The 17,816-nt window shown below is 41.3% G+C and overlaps 1 protein-coding gene across 1 annotated transcript in view; it reads right to left on the bottom strand.

Annotated features, from left to right (window-relative positions):
- adamts18 (ADAM metallopeptidase with thrombospondin type 1 motif, 18) overlaps positions 1-17,816 on the bottom strand; it is a 60,580-nt gene that overhangs the window by 22,311 nt on the left and 20,453 nt on the right. Inside the window, exons 8-16 of the mRNA XM_067596060.1 lie at positions 16,355-16,460; positions 15,279-15,416; positions 15,022-15,175; positions 13,132-13,227; positions 11,868-12,016; positions 4,378-4,550; positions 3,140-3,270; positions 1,913-2,036; positions 1,349-1,593 (exon numbers count right to left, since the gene is read on the bottom strand). Of these exons, the coding sequence (XP_067452161.1) occupies positions 1,349-1,593; positions 1,913-2,036; positions 3,140-3,270; positions 4,378-4,550; positions 11,868-12,016; positions 13,132-13,227; positions 15,022-15,175; positions 15,279-15,416; positions 16,355-16,460 (1,316 nt within the window). The remainder of the gene's footprint in view (positions 1-1,348; positions 1,594-1,912; positions 2,037-3,139; positions 3,271-4,377; positions 4,551-11,867; positions 12,017-13,131; positions 13,228-15,021; positions 15,176-15,278; positions 15,417-16,354; positions 16,461-17,816) is intronic.

Below are 17,816 nucleotides of genomic sequence, written 5' to 3'. Positions count from 1 at the left end.
CCACGCCTAGGGTTCAGAGTTGAAGAGAAAATAAATGCTTACGCTGACAAAGTTATGTGGGAAGAACATCCCACACATCCCAACACCATTCACTTAAACCTACAGAGTCATAGGGTGAATGACTCGGCCACTTGTCGAATATTAGTTGTGCTGTCAGGAGGATATGCCTGTCCAGCATAACATTCAGCTGCTTCACAACGGGTAAAGACTCGCCCTCCCCTCCAAGCTCTGGCTTCTGACACAAAAAAAGTACCATCAGCTCATAAATCACCTACTATACTATGCGAACATCTCACTCCAAGACACCATCTGATTTTATACTTTTCAAACCCGACTCTAAAGGGCAGTTGACTTAGGGATTTTTCTCGCTCTATTAGCCTTGAATCACATGTCTGCAACAAAGAGCTTTTGAGGTCAGTGGCCACAGGGGCCACATCCATGGCTTTGAATACGTGTATGTAGACAAGCACGTGACTCTGTGTTTACACTAGAACTGCCAGTACCAAGAGACTGTACCGCATATAAACAAGGGGCTATACAAAGGCTGATTTAGACTAATTGTGCCATATTTCCCTCTGCCTGATGTCCACACTATTCTCTCTGTCACTCGATTAAAGCTTAAAGGAATCTGTTGAACCAGAATAAGAAAAAAAAACATATTTTCCCAGTATCTGTGCATGTAAGTTTTAGCTTTTATATCTGCCTTCTACATTTCTGCTGTTTTGGCTGTTTTCTGTTCTGTCTAAACACACCTTTACATTTTAAAATTCAACAACATGTTTTTTTCAGAAACAGTTACTCTGGATAATCCACAGATGTTGTGTTTTCAGTGGAAAAACTTTATACTGAAGAATGAGTCCATATGAAAACTGTTGACAGTGTGTTCTGGGTGAACTGACCCTTTAAACAGTTGGCTTTGATTTGAATTAATCCTTGTTGTGTCATGAACCTTTTGTCTTCTTCTACTGTTCACCCTCTTTTATTGTCTTTCTCTCTCTCTCTCACTCACAAAGATGACAGCTCTGGACATTCAATGTGTGGGTTCAAACAGGCTATCATGCCCCCAAAAGCTCTAACTTATTCAGATTAAAGCCTTCAACTCCCCCCCCCCAACCCAACATCCCTGACGTAACTAATCACCCTGCAAAATCAATCCCCCACAGAAGCACTACAGGCAGCTACAACCACCCCTGTTCTCTCCACCACTCTGCCTTCCCCCACCCTAACTTCTGTCTTCATCTAGGCCTCGTCCTGTCCAGACATAAAAAAAGAGGCGCGGCGGCTCTGCCAGGGACCCTGTCACTGTCAATTGCTATAAACGGACGTCACCCGGGCAGTGGCGGCTTACTTCAAACACCAGCGTCTCATTAGTAGGTCCTGCGGCATACAGGCTCTCCGGCTTGTTGAAAGAGCGCTGGTAGTCGAACACAGTCCCACCAAAGTGGAACTTCCCCGGCCAGTCCACTGTCCAGTCCCCGGTCAGGTAGTACTTCCTCTTCAGGGAGCGGACGGCCAGGTAGCTGGTGGAAACCTCCATTTCCTGAACGCGAATGCTACGTGCACCAGCTGGGACTGTTACCATGGAGTAATACTCTGATATAAAAAATGGAGAGGGAAGAAAGTCATCATCATGTTTAGATATTTCTATATTAATGTTCTCTAATCCTTAGATGTTTTATCACACAGTCATGCTACCCATCCACACAGACAAACTCTACATGCACTCAACCTTGTCTCTGGTCTATTTGTGTTACTGCACATGGCTGAAGTGGAACAATGCATAATGAAGTGGGATGAGGTGCATGTGGCTGTGCATGGTTTATTACAGTTTCCTTGTTTGTTTGGTAAAGTCTCCCTTTGTCCTGCAGAAGTACTCAGTGTATGCTACAAACTAAGAAAAGGATAAGCTTACCGTTAGCCCTGTGTTGAAGGGAGTACTGGCCTTTGAAGAACTTGCAAGTGGAGTTGTCTCCCTTACAGATTCCGCAGGCATCCAGAGAGGCCCTGGAACCCAGAATCTGGTCACAGCCCACAGCCTACACACACAAACACACAAAACAGAGAGATGTTGATCTTTGTTTGGCGCTAAGAAATTCAGAAAAACAGACAAAATACTGTAATAGAGTAGAGAGACTGTCCATCAGTACAAAAAAACTGAGTCAAGAAGCCAGGTTTTTGAAACCTGCTTGTACAGGTTTCAGTGCTGCACTAAATTTTCTGAGGTAGAAGCATGCTGGGACACACAGCACCCATTTTTGCTTACAGAAAAAAACACTCTCTACCTTTTTCTTATGCCTTCATGCATCCTAAAAGCAATTAGATGACATATTGGCAAGAATTACCTCCCTTACAGTACAGCAAGTTTGGCCAGCAACATGACTGGTTTAGACAACCAGACAGGTTTTAAACAAATCCCCTGTTTAACCCAATTATCTAAACCTCTTATTTGGATGTGGAGCTGAAAGTGAACGCACCCAAAACGTCAGCTGTAATCATTTATTGTACTGCAGTAAGATTAGCACTACACAAGGAGTTGATTCTTAAAGACATAATAGACATTTGTACTTGAATGTCTTTGTTTTCACTTCAAAATTAATTTAATTAAAAGTTAAACTGACTTGTTCAAACCTTACACATCTCATTACTTGTGAGGTTGCCACATATACTTTGTTGTAAAGCTGACAAGCAAAATTGCCCTCACCATTTTTTGCAATCCAGTAAAATCTTCCTTTCTGGCATTATTGCTATAATTGTACTTCTGAAATATATGTTAGCATGTCTACTGGGGTGGTAAAAGTTTTAAAAAGGCAAACATAACATTTAAAGTTTGATTTTGTAGTCTGTGTGCCTGTGCCAATTAAAGCCACACAAAAATAGGACATCACATAAATAGCCACAAAACAGTGCAGTTGACCAGGTCTTAAAGTGGTGTCATTGCAAATCCTGGTCATCCACCAAAAACTGCACTTGATTCTTACCACCTCTCATCCTTGTCTCTCCTATGACTTTGTGATATCAAGTATGCAAAGCCTTTGCCATGTACTGTCATGTCAAAAAAGTCACATGCAACATTTATCTCCCATTGCAACTAGAGAAAAATAGTTTCATTGTGCAGCTTAAATTCATGAAGCCAGTGTACCTCGCACACTCCGTCAATGCAGATGTCTCCTTTGAGGTCAGAACAGGAGGTGCCATCTTTGACCTTGCTGGACATGGCAAAGAAGAAGTCAAAGTCCTCTGCAATGCAGTACAGCTTACAGATGTCTTCATCTGCAAAGAAAACATACACATACATACTGTGAAAATGGTATTAACAAAAGATAGCATCAGAAAAATCTGCAAGTTGTAGGGGGAATGCTGATCCACTCATGTTCTTCTAAGACTTGGTATATTTGAAGTTACAGTAGCTACTGCAACCTGTTACACATACAGTATATGCAGCTCCTGCTGAATTGGAAAAGATAGGAACTGACAATGAATGCACCCAGGGGTATTCATGTGGGGCTACAGGTTTATTTTGTAGTTCAGATCAGTTATCACAGACAAGTCTCTACAGCCGCCTTTGATTAAAATAAATGACGGTGAAGGTGACTTGGCCCAAGGTCCTAGAAGGCAGTTCAGAATCTGTTCCTCTCTACATCACCCAACATTCATCAACAGCTTAAACAGGCCTGGGACGACGGCCAAACGCTGCTCTCCTTCACTTCACTCTCTCTCTCTCCCTTGCTCTATGTAACAAAGCTGGCCCGCAGGCTTCCTTTTTAAATCTATCCCCACTGTGTCAGAGGGTGCAGGTGGCTACATGTCTCCCATGCATATTACACGGAGTGATAGTTTCCTCCAGCTTTTTGGCCGTAATCACTGCAGCAGTAAATAGAGGTTGGCATTACAGAAACATTTTATAAAAGAGATTAGAACTAGTAGAGTGCATCAGGGTGTAGAATATAAAAGATCAGCAGAATTAAGACAAGAAAAAGCTTGCCCTGAGCAATCTGCAATTCTAAGTTTATTTAGTGGTGTTGTGTTGTGCTTGAACAATTAAATTTATTTTCTTGTGCATTATGTGCCAAGAATACATTAAATCATGGGATGTCTTCATAATCCTCAGGAAACACTGAGTGATTTAAAGATAGAAAATCTCTTAATTCACACAAAAAAACTCTCACAGAAGGATGTAAGGAAAAAAATATTCTTGATCTTCTACATTTGTTGACAAAGGAACCATGTTAAGTGAATCTTCACTCACTGTGACCTTATCTAAGAATTTTCCCACAGTTTCTACAGTCCTCCACAGAGCAACGTAGACATCCTCAACTCAAATGTGCCAGGACTGAACAAATTCTCTACATGTTGAGTCTAATTAACTGATCACCTTACCGTCCACTTTGGTGTAGGGCTTCCACTTGTAGTACCAGCCCCGGAAGGGCTTGCTGTTGTACTCAGCACATTGCTGGGCCCTGAAGTCCACTGCATTGAGGGGGCACGGCCGGTTATTACACAGTTGGTTGAGACGGCTGGAGCCTGAGCAAAATTTACCATTGTTCTGAGGCCTGGATGGATGAGAAAGAAGGAGAGAGGGGACAAGTCAGATGAGTTTGTTTTATTACCACTGGATTGTTACCAATGTGTCAGTAACATAATGTATATCACTATAGGTAGAGAACTAAACCAAGTGCTCTAATGTAAGTTTATTTCACAAAAGGGATGAAGCCAGCTGATTAGAGGACAAGACCAAATTGTGCATGTGCTGTTTGTTTTTGCTCTGCACTCATTAGCAACCATTCAATGAAATACACCTGTACATGTTCTAATATCCAGATATTTTGGAAAATACACTTATTTAGTGTATTTAGCAGGAATTTAAATGTCAATACCACTCTCATATCTGTCCATTAAACATGAAGCTACAGCAAGTAGCTGGGTAGCTTAACTTGGCATAAAGACTGCAAACAGGCAGAAACAGCTAGCCTGGCTCTTGCTGGAGTCTCCGCTGGTAGCCTAACAACCTCACGGTGAAGACCACCTTTTTACACTTTGATTTTTCTACATATTAAACAAAGATTGAATGTTGAAAGAGTTGCAAGTGAGCTTGAAAGGTGCTGGTAGGCAGATTTGTTACTTTTGGATAGAGCCCCAACTAGCTTTTTCCCCCTCTTTCTAGTCTTTCTGCTAAGCTAAGCTAACTGGGTGCTGTAGCTTATTGAACAGGCAGGCATTAGAGTCGTATCAATCTTCTCATCTAACTCTCAGCAAGACAGTGAAATGGCATATTTCCCTAAAATAAAAAGGCAACTTTGCACCTTGGTATCCCCAAATCAGTGTGGCTGTTGAACCGAGGTTAAGCCTGTTGGAAAACAGTCAAATCTAAGACGTCATTTAACCAACCAAAAGGTTTTGTTTACCTCAAAACTTGTGTCAATATACTGTTAACCCTGATCAAAGTGTAAAAAGTGTTACAAGTTTTGGATCAACAGGATTAAGCTCATGTAGGTGCTGTGCCATGTCAGATGTTTTCCTGCCATGCTAAATCAACACTTCTTTAACCACACAAGAATATAGTGTACAGAACATAAACAGGTAATGGAGCTTTAATATTCCATTAAAATAATGAAAGCAATCACCACTTGCTAGAAAAGAGTCAAGTAGGGTCTTGACATGTAGTGAGCATTAGGATGCCATGTCAGACTTCCCATGCCTTTTAAACTCATGCCAGGAATTCCAGCACAACCACCTACAGAGAAAATTGAGTTTAGCTATTTACACCATTAACCAAAAGTGGCTTGCACACACACATAGACACACACACACAGAGACTGAGGAACCATGCTGATGAAGCATGTCTAATAAAAACAATTCACTAAGTGTTACTATGTAATGAAATCCTTGGGCAAGGGAACTGAAAAAGTCCCTAATAGAAACAGTAAACACCAGGAGAACAATGCAACCAGAGGCATATGTCTTTTGAATTTGCTTCACCAGTGCAACAATATTGAAAATGTCTGCATGAAATGAATGTCAGCAACAATCAGAACTAATTCACTGCATTTTCCTTAAACTCTAACCGTTCACCTCCTCCATTCAGACCTGGACTCAATCAAACAGTGACTGAGCTGCCAGGAGTGATGGAGCTCCATTCAAGGTGTGTGTGTGTATGTGTGTAAATCTGCTCTGTGCCGATCTTGCTTCCCTCAGTAGGGGGGGGTGGATTTGGCGCAGGTTTTCATAGGCCTGATCCTATTAAGACTTAGCAGTAGACAAACGCGGCCCATATGGTAATGTGCTTACGGCGGGCCAGCAGGGGACTACACCGTATACTCTGTCAGTCAAGGCTTTCTGATCAGAGGCAAGCATTGAAGAGGGGCAGTTTTTACTTCAGAATGGAGCTGAATGCACTTGATGGATTATGGTGGAGTAGGCTGTCTGAAGAGGCTCTCCCTGAGTTTCACAACACTTGAGGTTTCTCTACCTCTTTTCTTCATTGTCCTCCATTCCCCTCTCCTCTCGTCTCCCTAGATCATCCAGATCATCGCAACTGTAAATCTACTTCCAAAACAAGACAGAAACCAGATATGACAAGTTTTCGGTTTGTGTTTCAGTTATTCCCCTTCTGTCTGTGCACCCAACTCCAACACAGCCCTAAAGATCCTTAAGGTTGCTTAAATGTCCCAGAAGCCTGGTAAATCTGCCTGGAGACAGAAGCTGAGACTGACCTCCTTTAGGTCAGAGGTCACCATGTCTAGTCTTTTCTTCTTCTTGAGTCACCTGTTGTTTCCCTGCCCCTCTCTCTGTATTTCACACACATGCAAATAGATCCACATTCTGCTGCTGTGCTACGGGCCTAACCCCTGTAAAACACCTTTACAAGTCTACTGGGAGACTCCTCCAAACAAGGGTCTATCTAAGCACTATCAACCCCCATTCCCATTAAAATGAGTGTGTGACAAAATGTACACCATACAAAACCAGGTCAAGATCGTGAACCTAATCTCCCAGGCTTGTTGGTGAGGATTAGGTTGACTGTGTTTGATCTGGCAGGTGGTCTACGGGGAATGGAGGAGCAAGGAGGGAGGTGGAGGGAGGGGAAAGGGGAGAAGATTCATTTTCCGTCTTGGAGCAACTCCTAGAAAGGAAGGCTTTAACCGGCTGATCCAATAGACTTCTTTTACTAGGCTGAGCAAGAGATACATGCTTGAGTCATAAAATGGATGGGTTTTTGCGGAATCAAATGAATGATTTTTAAGACTTCTCCTGCTGAGTGATGATTTTGTAGCAGAACAGAGGTGAAAATGTTCAAGAAGCTGTTAGATCTATAAGCTCCGATTCCTAACAACATGGGATTTTAACAGATTTTGTCTAAAATTGGAGTTGGTATGTCTATTTGAGTTTACAATCATTACAAGAAGAAGAGAACATTGCAACAAGACCATTCAGCCACACAAAGTAATCATTACACATGCACTACAACAAATTAAGTAGAACTTGCTGATATTTAGAGAATGAGTGTCTCTAACTTCAGTTTGTTTTGCAGTTCATTTCAGAAGTAAGGAGCATAGTTGGTATGTGAAATATTTGAAGCTAACCTATGTTGTTATGGTTGTTTTACTTTGAACTCACTTGAGGTTGTCAAGCATCTCAGCAACTTCAGTAGCGTGGTCTGGAAGATGAAAGTACACGTATGCTGCTGCCTTCTAGATTTACATGATAAACATACAGAATTTCTCAGTATTTCAGTGTAGATATAATAGTGGATTGAATAATGGTGTTCCTGTTTTGAAAGGCGAAACAAACTCTGTTCCAGTTAAGACTACAATTTGAATCTTAGTTTTTGAGAAAGATGTTTGACGTACGTTTTGTAGGACCATCTGCTGTCAAACCAAATTTACTTAAAAGTACATAAAAGTACTTAAACCTGCGTAACTTTGGTCTCCCCCTTCTGGCAGTGAGAGTAAATAGTTAAATCGTCAAGTTAGCAGAGGGCTAAACCGGAAGTTAGCTGGCTCTTATTATGCGCATGCTCTAAGGGTGCCCTTCAGCTCCGGCAAACCAATCATTGCTGGTTGACATAAAATGCATTACTACTGGTGTGCCAGCGTGGGAACGTGACATGGACACCAGATTTATAAACTTTTTATACTGTGAAATACAGAGAAATTTATCTGGTGGTGATAGGCTCAATTAGCATTGAGTGAACTCATTTGGCAAGGGCTTGAATGTAACAGACGTTCATTTATATGTAAATGAGTCCCACGCTCCAGCTTTAAAATACTACTACTAATCAAAAGCAGACAGTAACCTAGAGAAGGTCTAGTTTGCTGTAGAGCCAATGGCATACCAGATGGTATTGTCAGCAATGTACAATTTTTAGTTGGCAGTTGGACTGAAGCAGATATTATCTATGTATAGAGTAAAAAGCAGGGGGCCTAAAATTGTTCCTTGTGGTACACCTTTATCAAATATCTGGGGAGCAGCTTATTTAACAAAGCATTGTGATCAACATTATCAAAAGGTTGGACAGGTCTACAAAGAGTGCTGCACTTACTTTTTATCAAGCGAGTTAACAATGTCATCCACAACAGCAGTTGAAGCAGTTGGACATGTTGCAAGTTGGACATAAAAATCTATAAATTCAGTTTAGAATCTATAAATGTGAAAATTTACAGTAGGTGTCAGTGATATGTCAAGAGATTTGAGGAGCACGCCCCTCAGACAGTCCAGTTTGGGGGTGTGGATGACATTAGAGACAAGCAATCAGATTCGGGCTAATCCATTTTGTTCTGCTCAGATTAGGAGCAGAGGGGCCCTGCCAAAATAATCTCAGCGATTACCGGGGACAGTCACACACAAACGCACTCTGAATCTCATGAGTCATGGAGTACAACATGACTCGGGGGTATGCAGCTAGGATTAAGTCAAAGTGTGTATGAGAGGGTACAGAAGCAAGTGAGTATTGGGGTGGAGGGGTTGAGGATGGTGATGGCGATGAGAAGGTGCCCTAAAACATGTAATATTTTTGTTTCCCATCAGATTAGTGACTGATCTGACAACACCTTTGCCCATTTTGATAATAATATCATGACTTGGCATTACTGAATATGATATTTAGCTCCTGCCATCTTTCCTTCTCTGTGTCCCACTGACCCCATAACTTACCGTTTAGCAGCATCAACCCATTTTTCAGAGACTGCTGCTATTAAGCGCTCTTTAGTGCCACAGGAATGATAAATGAACTTGACAGATAACCTGGTTTAAAGGGCTCTGTGGCCCTTTTTGGTCTGCCAGTCATGGTGTATAATGTGTATCATATGAGGGCTGGTCTGCCTCTGAAAACGTCTTTGATCCCTCAGAGGGATTAGGAGACGAGTCAGCTGTGACGGACAGAACAGCCACATCAGTGTCTGCCTTGCTGTTAAGTAAGCAGTGATGAGGCCAGTGGAGTGAGGCGAGCGATATAGTAGAAGTCTCTGAATATCTGAACTGACTCCTTAATGGAGTGGATGTGATGAAAAAAGGCATTATGAAACTAGAAAAGGCTTCATTTTCTGAAGAAAAATGTATGTGTGCTTGCAGCTGAAACTTCATAGAAGTCATAGTTGAAGTGTCAGTCGTAATACAATTACTAAAAGAAGTTCAGTTAAAGTTGAAGTTCTGAATGAAGCTGCAGTTCCTGTTTTGTGTGTAGGCACTGAATTAAGTTGACATGTCAATTTACATGTAAGCCCTGTGTAAAGCTGAAGTATCAGTTGAGGTGAAAGTGCTGAAAAGAGCTAAAGAATCAGTGAAAGGGTAGGTGATAAATTGACTTGGAAATGTCAGTCGAAGTGGAAATTAGTGCAAGTTTGGAAACTAAAACACAAGGGTTTTTTGGGTAGTCATGCCAAGCCATGCCACAAGCAGTCGAGCTGTGCTGGCTCGCTACAAGTGTTTTTATACTGCATAGCATGGCTAGGTAAAATAGGTTGTTTAGAAAATGTAGAAATGTAGAAAATGCATTAAAGGATAGATTCACAAATTTTCAAGTCTGTCTTGAAACAATAGTCAGGTGCCCAATTGAACACGTTTTTCTTGCTGTAATCATTCCTCCTGTTCATACAAGAGATCCCTTCATAATGTGTTTACGATGTAAGAGATGGGGGACAAAATCCACAGTCCTCCTAAAAGAGTAACTGTGGAAGATATCCACTTTATTTGTATAACTCAGACTGGATATGACTTGCAAATATGATCTAACCTCCTATGACTAATTCATAAATGATGGCAATCATTAATAGTACAGTGTTCAATACAAACCAATCAGTATATCCTTAGTGATGAATTTTGAGGTCTGTGCACCATTCAAGATGGTGCACTGGCCTGGGATATTATCCATTAGTCATGATCTTGCTGGAAACTATATGTGTGAGTGTGTGTGCTCATGCATAAATATGTGTTTCATGTAGCAATGCTGTTGCTGCCAAGTACAACATTCCTTTAATTGTCGTCCTGACATAAGGTGATTCTTTAGAGATCTACTAAGTGAAAATGTTGTCTACAGACAATATAAACTGTGCTAAACATTAGCTGACAAGAAGAAGTGACATCTAGCCCAGGAATAAATTCCTCCAAAATTGTATTTTGGTAAATATCAAGCATGCTTAAAATTCATTTGACAGCTGGCTAGAAACACAGCAAGGAATAACATTAGAGGTGCTAGGAATCTGTGTTGACTTATGTTTTTCTGTTCACAGGACGTGGCTTGCACAAGTGAAAATAAAAACACTGCTAATTGGTTCCACCATCCCCATCATGACTGTTCCTGTATTACAGTATGGAAAAAGTTCAAAAACCCACTCCTCAAGGAGACGTAGCAACCTAAACATAATGAAACCCTTAACAACAACAAAATTTATTTCATACAACTATAAAATAATGTCAGTGTTCATCATCTGTAATGTAATTTAGGGGAAAAAAATGCTGAAATCAGTCCGTGGATTACACATACTACGCAGTAAATGCAGGAGAGAGGCTGAAATGGCATGAATGATGAGGAAACTAATCCTTCCTCTAAATATCCCACTGCAGACATCCTGTATCCAAATTTAAAGTGCTGGTGTTGTGGGAGCTGCCTAACTAACTGCAGGCCAAGACAATCAATAAAGTGATTGCAACATAGTGACAGAACAGCAATAATAAATCCAGAAATCTATTGTATGTGAGAGAAATAAAGGCCTAAAAACATCTAATAAATCTCCCAAGTGTTCTGGGGAATAACAACGAGGGATTGTATGTCTGTTATGAAATGCTGAATTAAAACTGGGAATCTCTCACGTGCGTGTAATGACATGCACAGAGCACTCTGCTAACAAAGAGATATGCACTGTGGGATGTGGGTCTGCAGAATTATGTAGAATTATGTTTGTGTGAGTGAGCAGCAATGGGGGACGTTTGCTGACTGTCTTGGCGGCTTTCAGAGAAAAGAGCATGCTATTAGGAGGTTTTCCTCGTCTGGAGCATGGGGAGAGATAGTCTGTCTGTCTGGACTGTCAGCCTGACTGATGAGAGCGGTTATCTGTGTGTGTGTGCGTGTGTGTTAGTGCATGTGTGTGTGTGTGTGTGTATGCATGTACAGTATGTGTGTGCAAGTCTATGCTGCTGACAGCTACCTGGCAGACAGCGCTTTCAGGTGTTCAGAAAGGAAGGATTTTGGGAAATGATGCCTTCAAGAACTGCTTTCTGGCCCAAACTGCAACTTAAGTTTTTATTGTAGAAGCAGCCACATGACAACATGAATCACTTTGTCATGTGTTTGGCTAGTTAATATTTTTAATAGCATCAAAAAAGAGGAGATGAATTAGATTAATAGAAGATTATGTGTATGCAAGTGTGCATACCTCGGGCTGGTACAGGTGCGCTCCCTGTACATGACCCCTCCTCCACAGGTTCTGGAGCAGTCGGACCACTGGGACCAGGCTGACCACTGGCCATGGACTGCCCTGGGACCATGCTCCCCATATTTAACACACTGACCCCTCCGACACCACTGGAGGAATGAGAGAAAGGTGGAAATGAAACAGGAGAAGAGAAAAAGACACACATAAATAGCTTTCTTATCAATACTTGAGCTTCGGCCCGGGCGTCTTGCCTGAGTTTTCTGGTTTGGACAAACGCCCAGCACCACACCTGGACACCCAGACTCTCTAGCTAAAGCCAAAAAACACATGCACACACACACACACACAAATACACTGTGCACCACACCCGAGCCAATCCAAGCCAAGCCCTGCACTCACACACATCACCACCTCTCTCGGTCTAAATATCATCTTTCGATATGTGAAGAGGTGCAGCTGTTCTGTGTCCAGCTGGGAGAGTTAACAAAGCGCAGTGCTTCTGCAGGTACGTGCATGCACAAGCGGCAAGGATGGATACTTTATTAAGTATTTATTGATTCAACTGTAGTGCTTTGAATTAAATAAGTGGCCAGTTACTGTAATATAATCTAGTTTGTGGTGTCTTCTCTGGATTTTAAAGTTGCAAGGTTTACTTTGGCTCAGGAAAGTGACAATATGTCAACTTAAAGGGTAATTCCAGTTTATTACAACTTGGGTCTTATATTCGTAGACATTATTTCTATCAGTTATGAAAATATTTGACTCACAAAAGTAAAAGATCTGGGAACACGGCAATATCTACGTCAAAAAAAAACGCAGGGCAAGAAACGAGCTGTCAGACGACGAGACAGGTTGTAAACATGCTAACAGTTTAGCCAGATTATCTAAACCAAATGTCAGTAATAGTCCCTCATTGCACAAGAAACTGTAAAACTATAGCAGGTATGGTGGGTCAAAGTTAAAGCAGGGAGTCGATCTGTAAACTGTGATGGATGGTTACAATGAACAGTTTGGGTAATAATTTTAAAGTCTGTCCTCCTGTGGTTTGTTTTCTTACTGCTCGTGTTTCTTGCCCACTCAGACTTCTTTTTAACCATATCATGCATCCAAATAAGACACTGTTAGGCCCATATTTGTCCATTTGTCACTAATTTTAAAATGTATGCATGGTGTCTAATTAGTGCATCAAAGAGTGGAAGTGTCAGTCAGCAGGATGAGGGACTGGTTGCTGCTATTTCACAGGAACAAGAAGACCTTTCCTCACCATGTCAGGACCACAGCTGGTGCCTTCTGCAGCGGGCATGAACTTGGTCTCACACCGGTGACCTGTGCGGTGACACCACAGCGACTTGCAGATGTCCTGTCAAACAAGACACACACAAACCGACAGGCTGAGACGTCATATCATATCAGATATGATGTTTATTATTTTGCTTATGACCATGCACTGTTTCTCCACTCCTTCCTCTTCCCTGACCGACAGCACCTGCTTCTTGCCGAGACCACCATCACACTGCTCGATAAGCCCCTGATAACAGGCAAATAAGCTTCCCCACAAAGCCTCAGTGTCAAATCTAATCACTGTACTTCTTTAATGAAACGGGCTATAATTGTATGTGTCATCTGACCCAACAAAACAGAGACAGAGCGAGCGAGTGAGCACAGAGGGAGAGCCCGGGTCGAGAGACAGGCGGCAGAGTCTGGCAACCCGCCCAACTGCAATTGGCAAAGAGAGAGGAAGGAGGGAGGGTAAGAGCAGGAGAGACAGCTTCTGTGTGTGCGTGTGTGTGTGTGTGTGTGTGTGTGTGAATTTGAATCTTTGTCCTCATGCTGATCTACTTCTCTGACACCGAGCAGGTGGCTGACAGCCACACCAGCAGGCTGAAAATCATTCTACATGAGCCCATCAAGGACACAAAAAAAACATAAAGAAAAAGTGTGAAAGGCAGCCCTAAATCCACTGTTAATCAGCGTGTAGGTTAATTTACCACCCACTGACTTGCACACAAGTCTAAGAAATGCAGATGTAGTATTTGATCTTCTGTTAGGGAAACATAGCAGGGATTTAGAAAAGTCATGAATAGCCGTGATGATGTCATGTGCGCTAATCCGTCATATATACGATTTGGCAAAGTCGATTTCCCAGCAATTACAGCCTGCAGGGGGAGAGTGCATAGTATTTTAAACAGCATTTACATGTGAATCAACGGCAATGAATGCACCTAACATAAAGGCTTATATCAAGTCCACAAGGCTTTAGGGGGTGCAACTAAAGGAATGCATTTTAATGGAAGGTCAAATGTGGGGCGTTTGAGGTTATTTTGCAAAGATCATGCTAATTAATAAAGTGCCAGTTTAGCACGGCATCATTAAAGCTGTAAAGCAGACAATTCCAGCCTCCTTATGACCCAGGTGCTCTGTCTCATTACTGGAGACTCATGTAGTTAGTCTTGGTTTAGGCAGAGGGACACATGAATAAACCTGATTTAGGATTGTTGGGGTCCATGAAGACCAAGATGATTCAAGTGCTATAGATTGGGTTCTCTGTACACAGCACAGAGTTACTTTTAATGATATAGTGTGGGAATGATCCTTCCTCTTTTCCTTATTCCTCTGCCTTTAGTGTCTTTGTTGGTTCATGTAACACCACTGCGTTGCCATTTTGGCCACGATTCCCTTGAAAACAACTGAAAACCCATTTTCACTTACTAACCTCATGGGTCTTGGATGGATACGATTTCAATAAAGCAAAGAGTAAATGCGCCCAAGAAACAGACAGATTGAAAATGAAATGTTCAAACCACCTCAGGAGTTGATCTGAGATGCATTCTCGCCAGATGTTGGAAAGTTGTAAATGCATCTGTCTCTCTGAGAAGCATAAGTAATCCTTACTCCTCGAAAGTGTAAATAAGTCAGTAAGTTGCCTGTGGAAAAAGCCTCTACAGGGTCTTTCCTTGTGATGATAGCAGCTAAAATTACACTTAAGTTAGCTATCGTTCTCTCTGCCTCATTAAAGCGTCATGTGGAGTTAATCCAGATATGATACACTTGACATGACGTGTAAATGGCACTTCAGAGGCCATCCTGTTTAAATAAAGGAATTAAAATTAATAAAGGAAAATCATACTAAAAATGTACAGAGTGAATACCTTACCTTGACAAAATCAAGGCTGCACAGTTTGGCTTTGGAGCCAAACTGCCACTTGCACTGTGTGTCTGCATCGTACAGCTGCCCGGGAAGCTGTTCGGGGTATTTGTACTGACCAATCTGCTTGGGCTCATCCACCAGGCAGGATGCCTGGGCTGTACTGGTGAACACAGCAAACCACCCGCGTAAGTCAGGAACACAGCAACAACAACTGACTGGTAAATGTAAGTGTTTGTGCGTTTGCGTGTGATGATGAGGCCTACCCAAGGAAGCGGCTGAGGTACTGTCGACTGCAGGTGGACCAGGAGAAGACCCCATTGTTTCCAGCTAGAGTAGGAGACATAATGTTGCCCTCTGTTTTGCGACAAGGGTTCCCTTCCCCATCATGGATCATCCCAAAACTGGAGAAAAATGGATATAAGGTGATTTAAATGACTAAGATCTCTCACAACAAAACACAAAAACATTGACTGGCATGTAGTGTGAGTTCTTAATCATAATGATGTCATTGTTTATGCACCTTTTTATGTTACACTATCATCACTATCACACTAATCAAATGAAAATATAGTGTGTTGCATTGAATCATAAAATCTCACTCTCCAAGGCCAACTACACAATGCTTGCTGATGCTCATATTCTCTATTCATCACTGCGTCATATGTTTAGCAAGTACCTCTGTCCTAATTTGTCAGTGATTAACAGTTTCAGCCCTAAAGTCAACATGTTTCTGGGCATGCTTTCAGTGTAGTTGGCTAAATTCATTAGGATAATATGTCTTATAGATATTCTGATATATTATCACCCGGGTGAAGTAAGAAACAAATCACTTTGCCCCCAGTTTGTGTTGAAAGCAGTCCAGACAGACAGAAGAGTTTTACTGCAACATTAAATCTACAAATATCAAAAATAAACTGCCTCCTTTCTCAATGGAAACATATAAACAGAAAGACAGAGCCATGTAGCCTGAGGCAGTTTCCATTATTCTCTCATAAAGTGTCATGGATTGGATGAAGTAGTGCTCTAACGTAATGCTCTTATTTCACTGTGTATTTGTTTCTTTAAATCAGACCACATTTATTTCATTTCATATATACTCATTACATCCACTCACAGCTCTAAGCCAATATAGTGACTGGTATGGTGCGTTGCTCTAAAATGACAAATTCGGACACAGTTTCACCTGTTTTTTTTCTACAGGTACAATTTCTGTCAATGTTTTTGTCAACTTTACAACTGTGGCGTACTGTGAGTGATGTGCTGTCTACAACAGTCGTGCAACGGCCCTTTAAACGTGAGTTCTTAAGCTTGACATGATGCACTTTTTTGTGTAACATACTTGTGTCCAGACTCATGAGCGATGGTGAAAGCCAAACCCAGTCCTGTGTCCTCATTGATGGTACAACTCCTGTATTTACTGCACATGCCACTGATGGGAGCAAAACCTGCAGAGATAGACAAAGAAGGTGAGAGATAATGTGTTAGGTGTTATGGAATACTTGGTTATTAATAAAATAAACAAAGAGAAACAAAGATCAAACCTCAAATCCCTAACATAAAAATCACTTGTCTTTTTCTCCGTGTTGTATCTGAGCACATTCTTGCAGTTTAAATCTTGACAGATTTGGCGTGCAGTAAATACACATATGCACAATCGCGTGCATGCATGCTTGAAGGGGGATTTCACACCAGCTGCAAAGTGCTGCCTCACAAGCCCTTGCCGCCTTATCCTGAGATTGTTCCTCGACATTGATGGCCGGTTTAGCATACAACTGCTGATGGTGGACCTGACAGCGTTGGGAGAAAGATAACTGATACTAGATGTGGGATTTAACTGACAAGCTGATGAAAATATTCAGAAGTGGTCGCTGTTTTTTTTTTCATATTCTCTGGCAGCAGTCTCTCCCATTAGACCCGGAGAATAAGGACATGTTCAGCAGAAACATCAATATGTGGTTGATGTATGTGACTGTGACTTAAGGAGCCAGATGTTAAACTTTACAACACTGGCAGAATTTGGGTCAAACATGAAGTGTGAGTGTTGCTGCTCCAAAAACCTCAGCGCAAAATACTCAGCTCAGTTTAACATTGTCTTTGTCTCAGGTCTAAAACTTTTTACAGACACGCAGATGTTACATACGGTCAATCAACAATTCTGCACTTCTAAAATAAATTCTAATGAAATAAAGTACTGCATTAATTATTGCGGATGCTTGACAAAAACTTGAATATATCTGTGGTATTTTCATCTTTATTTTAACTGAAAATCAAACTAAATCTAAAGTGATAATGATATTAGCCAAAATTAGTTGGCTACTTTGTTGTTGTTCCAACTTCCTTTTGTTCCTATAAGTCTTCAGATTTATGCATAAGTTGAACATAAGCTCATTCTAAAGTCCAACACTGGTCACCATGGATATTCTGGGATATGTATCTTGCTTAACATGTGTTACTTTGTTACTTTATTGCAGATTTTTCATCTTGTTTATTCAGACAAAGGTGTTTTTCACACAACTTTGAGTGGTATCCGTGGTGGGATACTTTTTTAATAAGTTCTCCCACAAAGTGACAGTTAATTAAGGGCCTAGTCACTGACTGCAAGCAGAGATAAGTAGTGGTCTAACTTTTTCTAACTCCACACCCCCAGATTTTCTCATTTTCAAACTTGTTATCTTCAGCCAGAACCTGACTTAAGTGACATAACTTGAGCCAATTTATAAGATTTTATGGAGCTCCCTCTGGAGCCAAAAAAAAGGCTTTATAAACAACTTTTTCACATATGTGGTAGTACTCAGCGTTTG

The sequence above is a fragment of the Thunnus thynnus genome, chromosome 1 (genome assembly GCF_963924715.1).
Source record: "Thunnus thynnus chromosome 1, fThuThy2.1, whole genome shotgun sequence".
NCBI classification, from domain to species: Eukaryota; Metazoa; Chordata; class Actinopteri; order Scombriformes; family Scombridae; genus Thunnus; species Thunnus thynnus.
The sequence above is the reverse complement of the archived record's forward strand: the minus strand, read 5'-3'. Positions and strand labels throughout refer to the sequence as shown.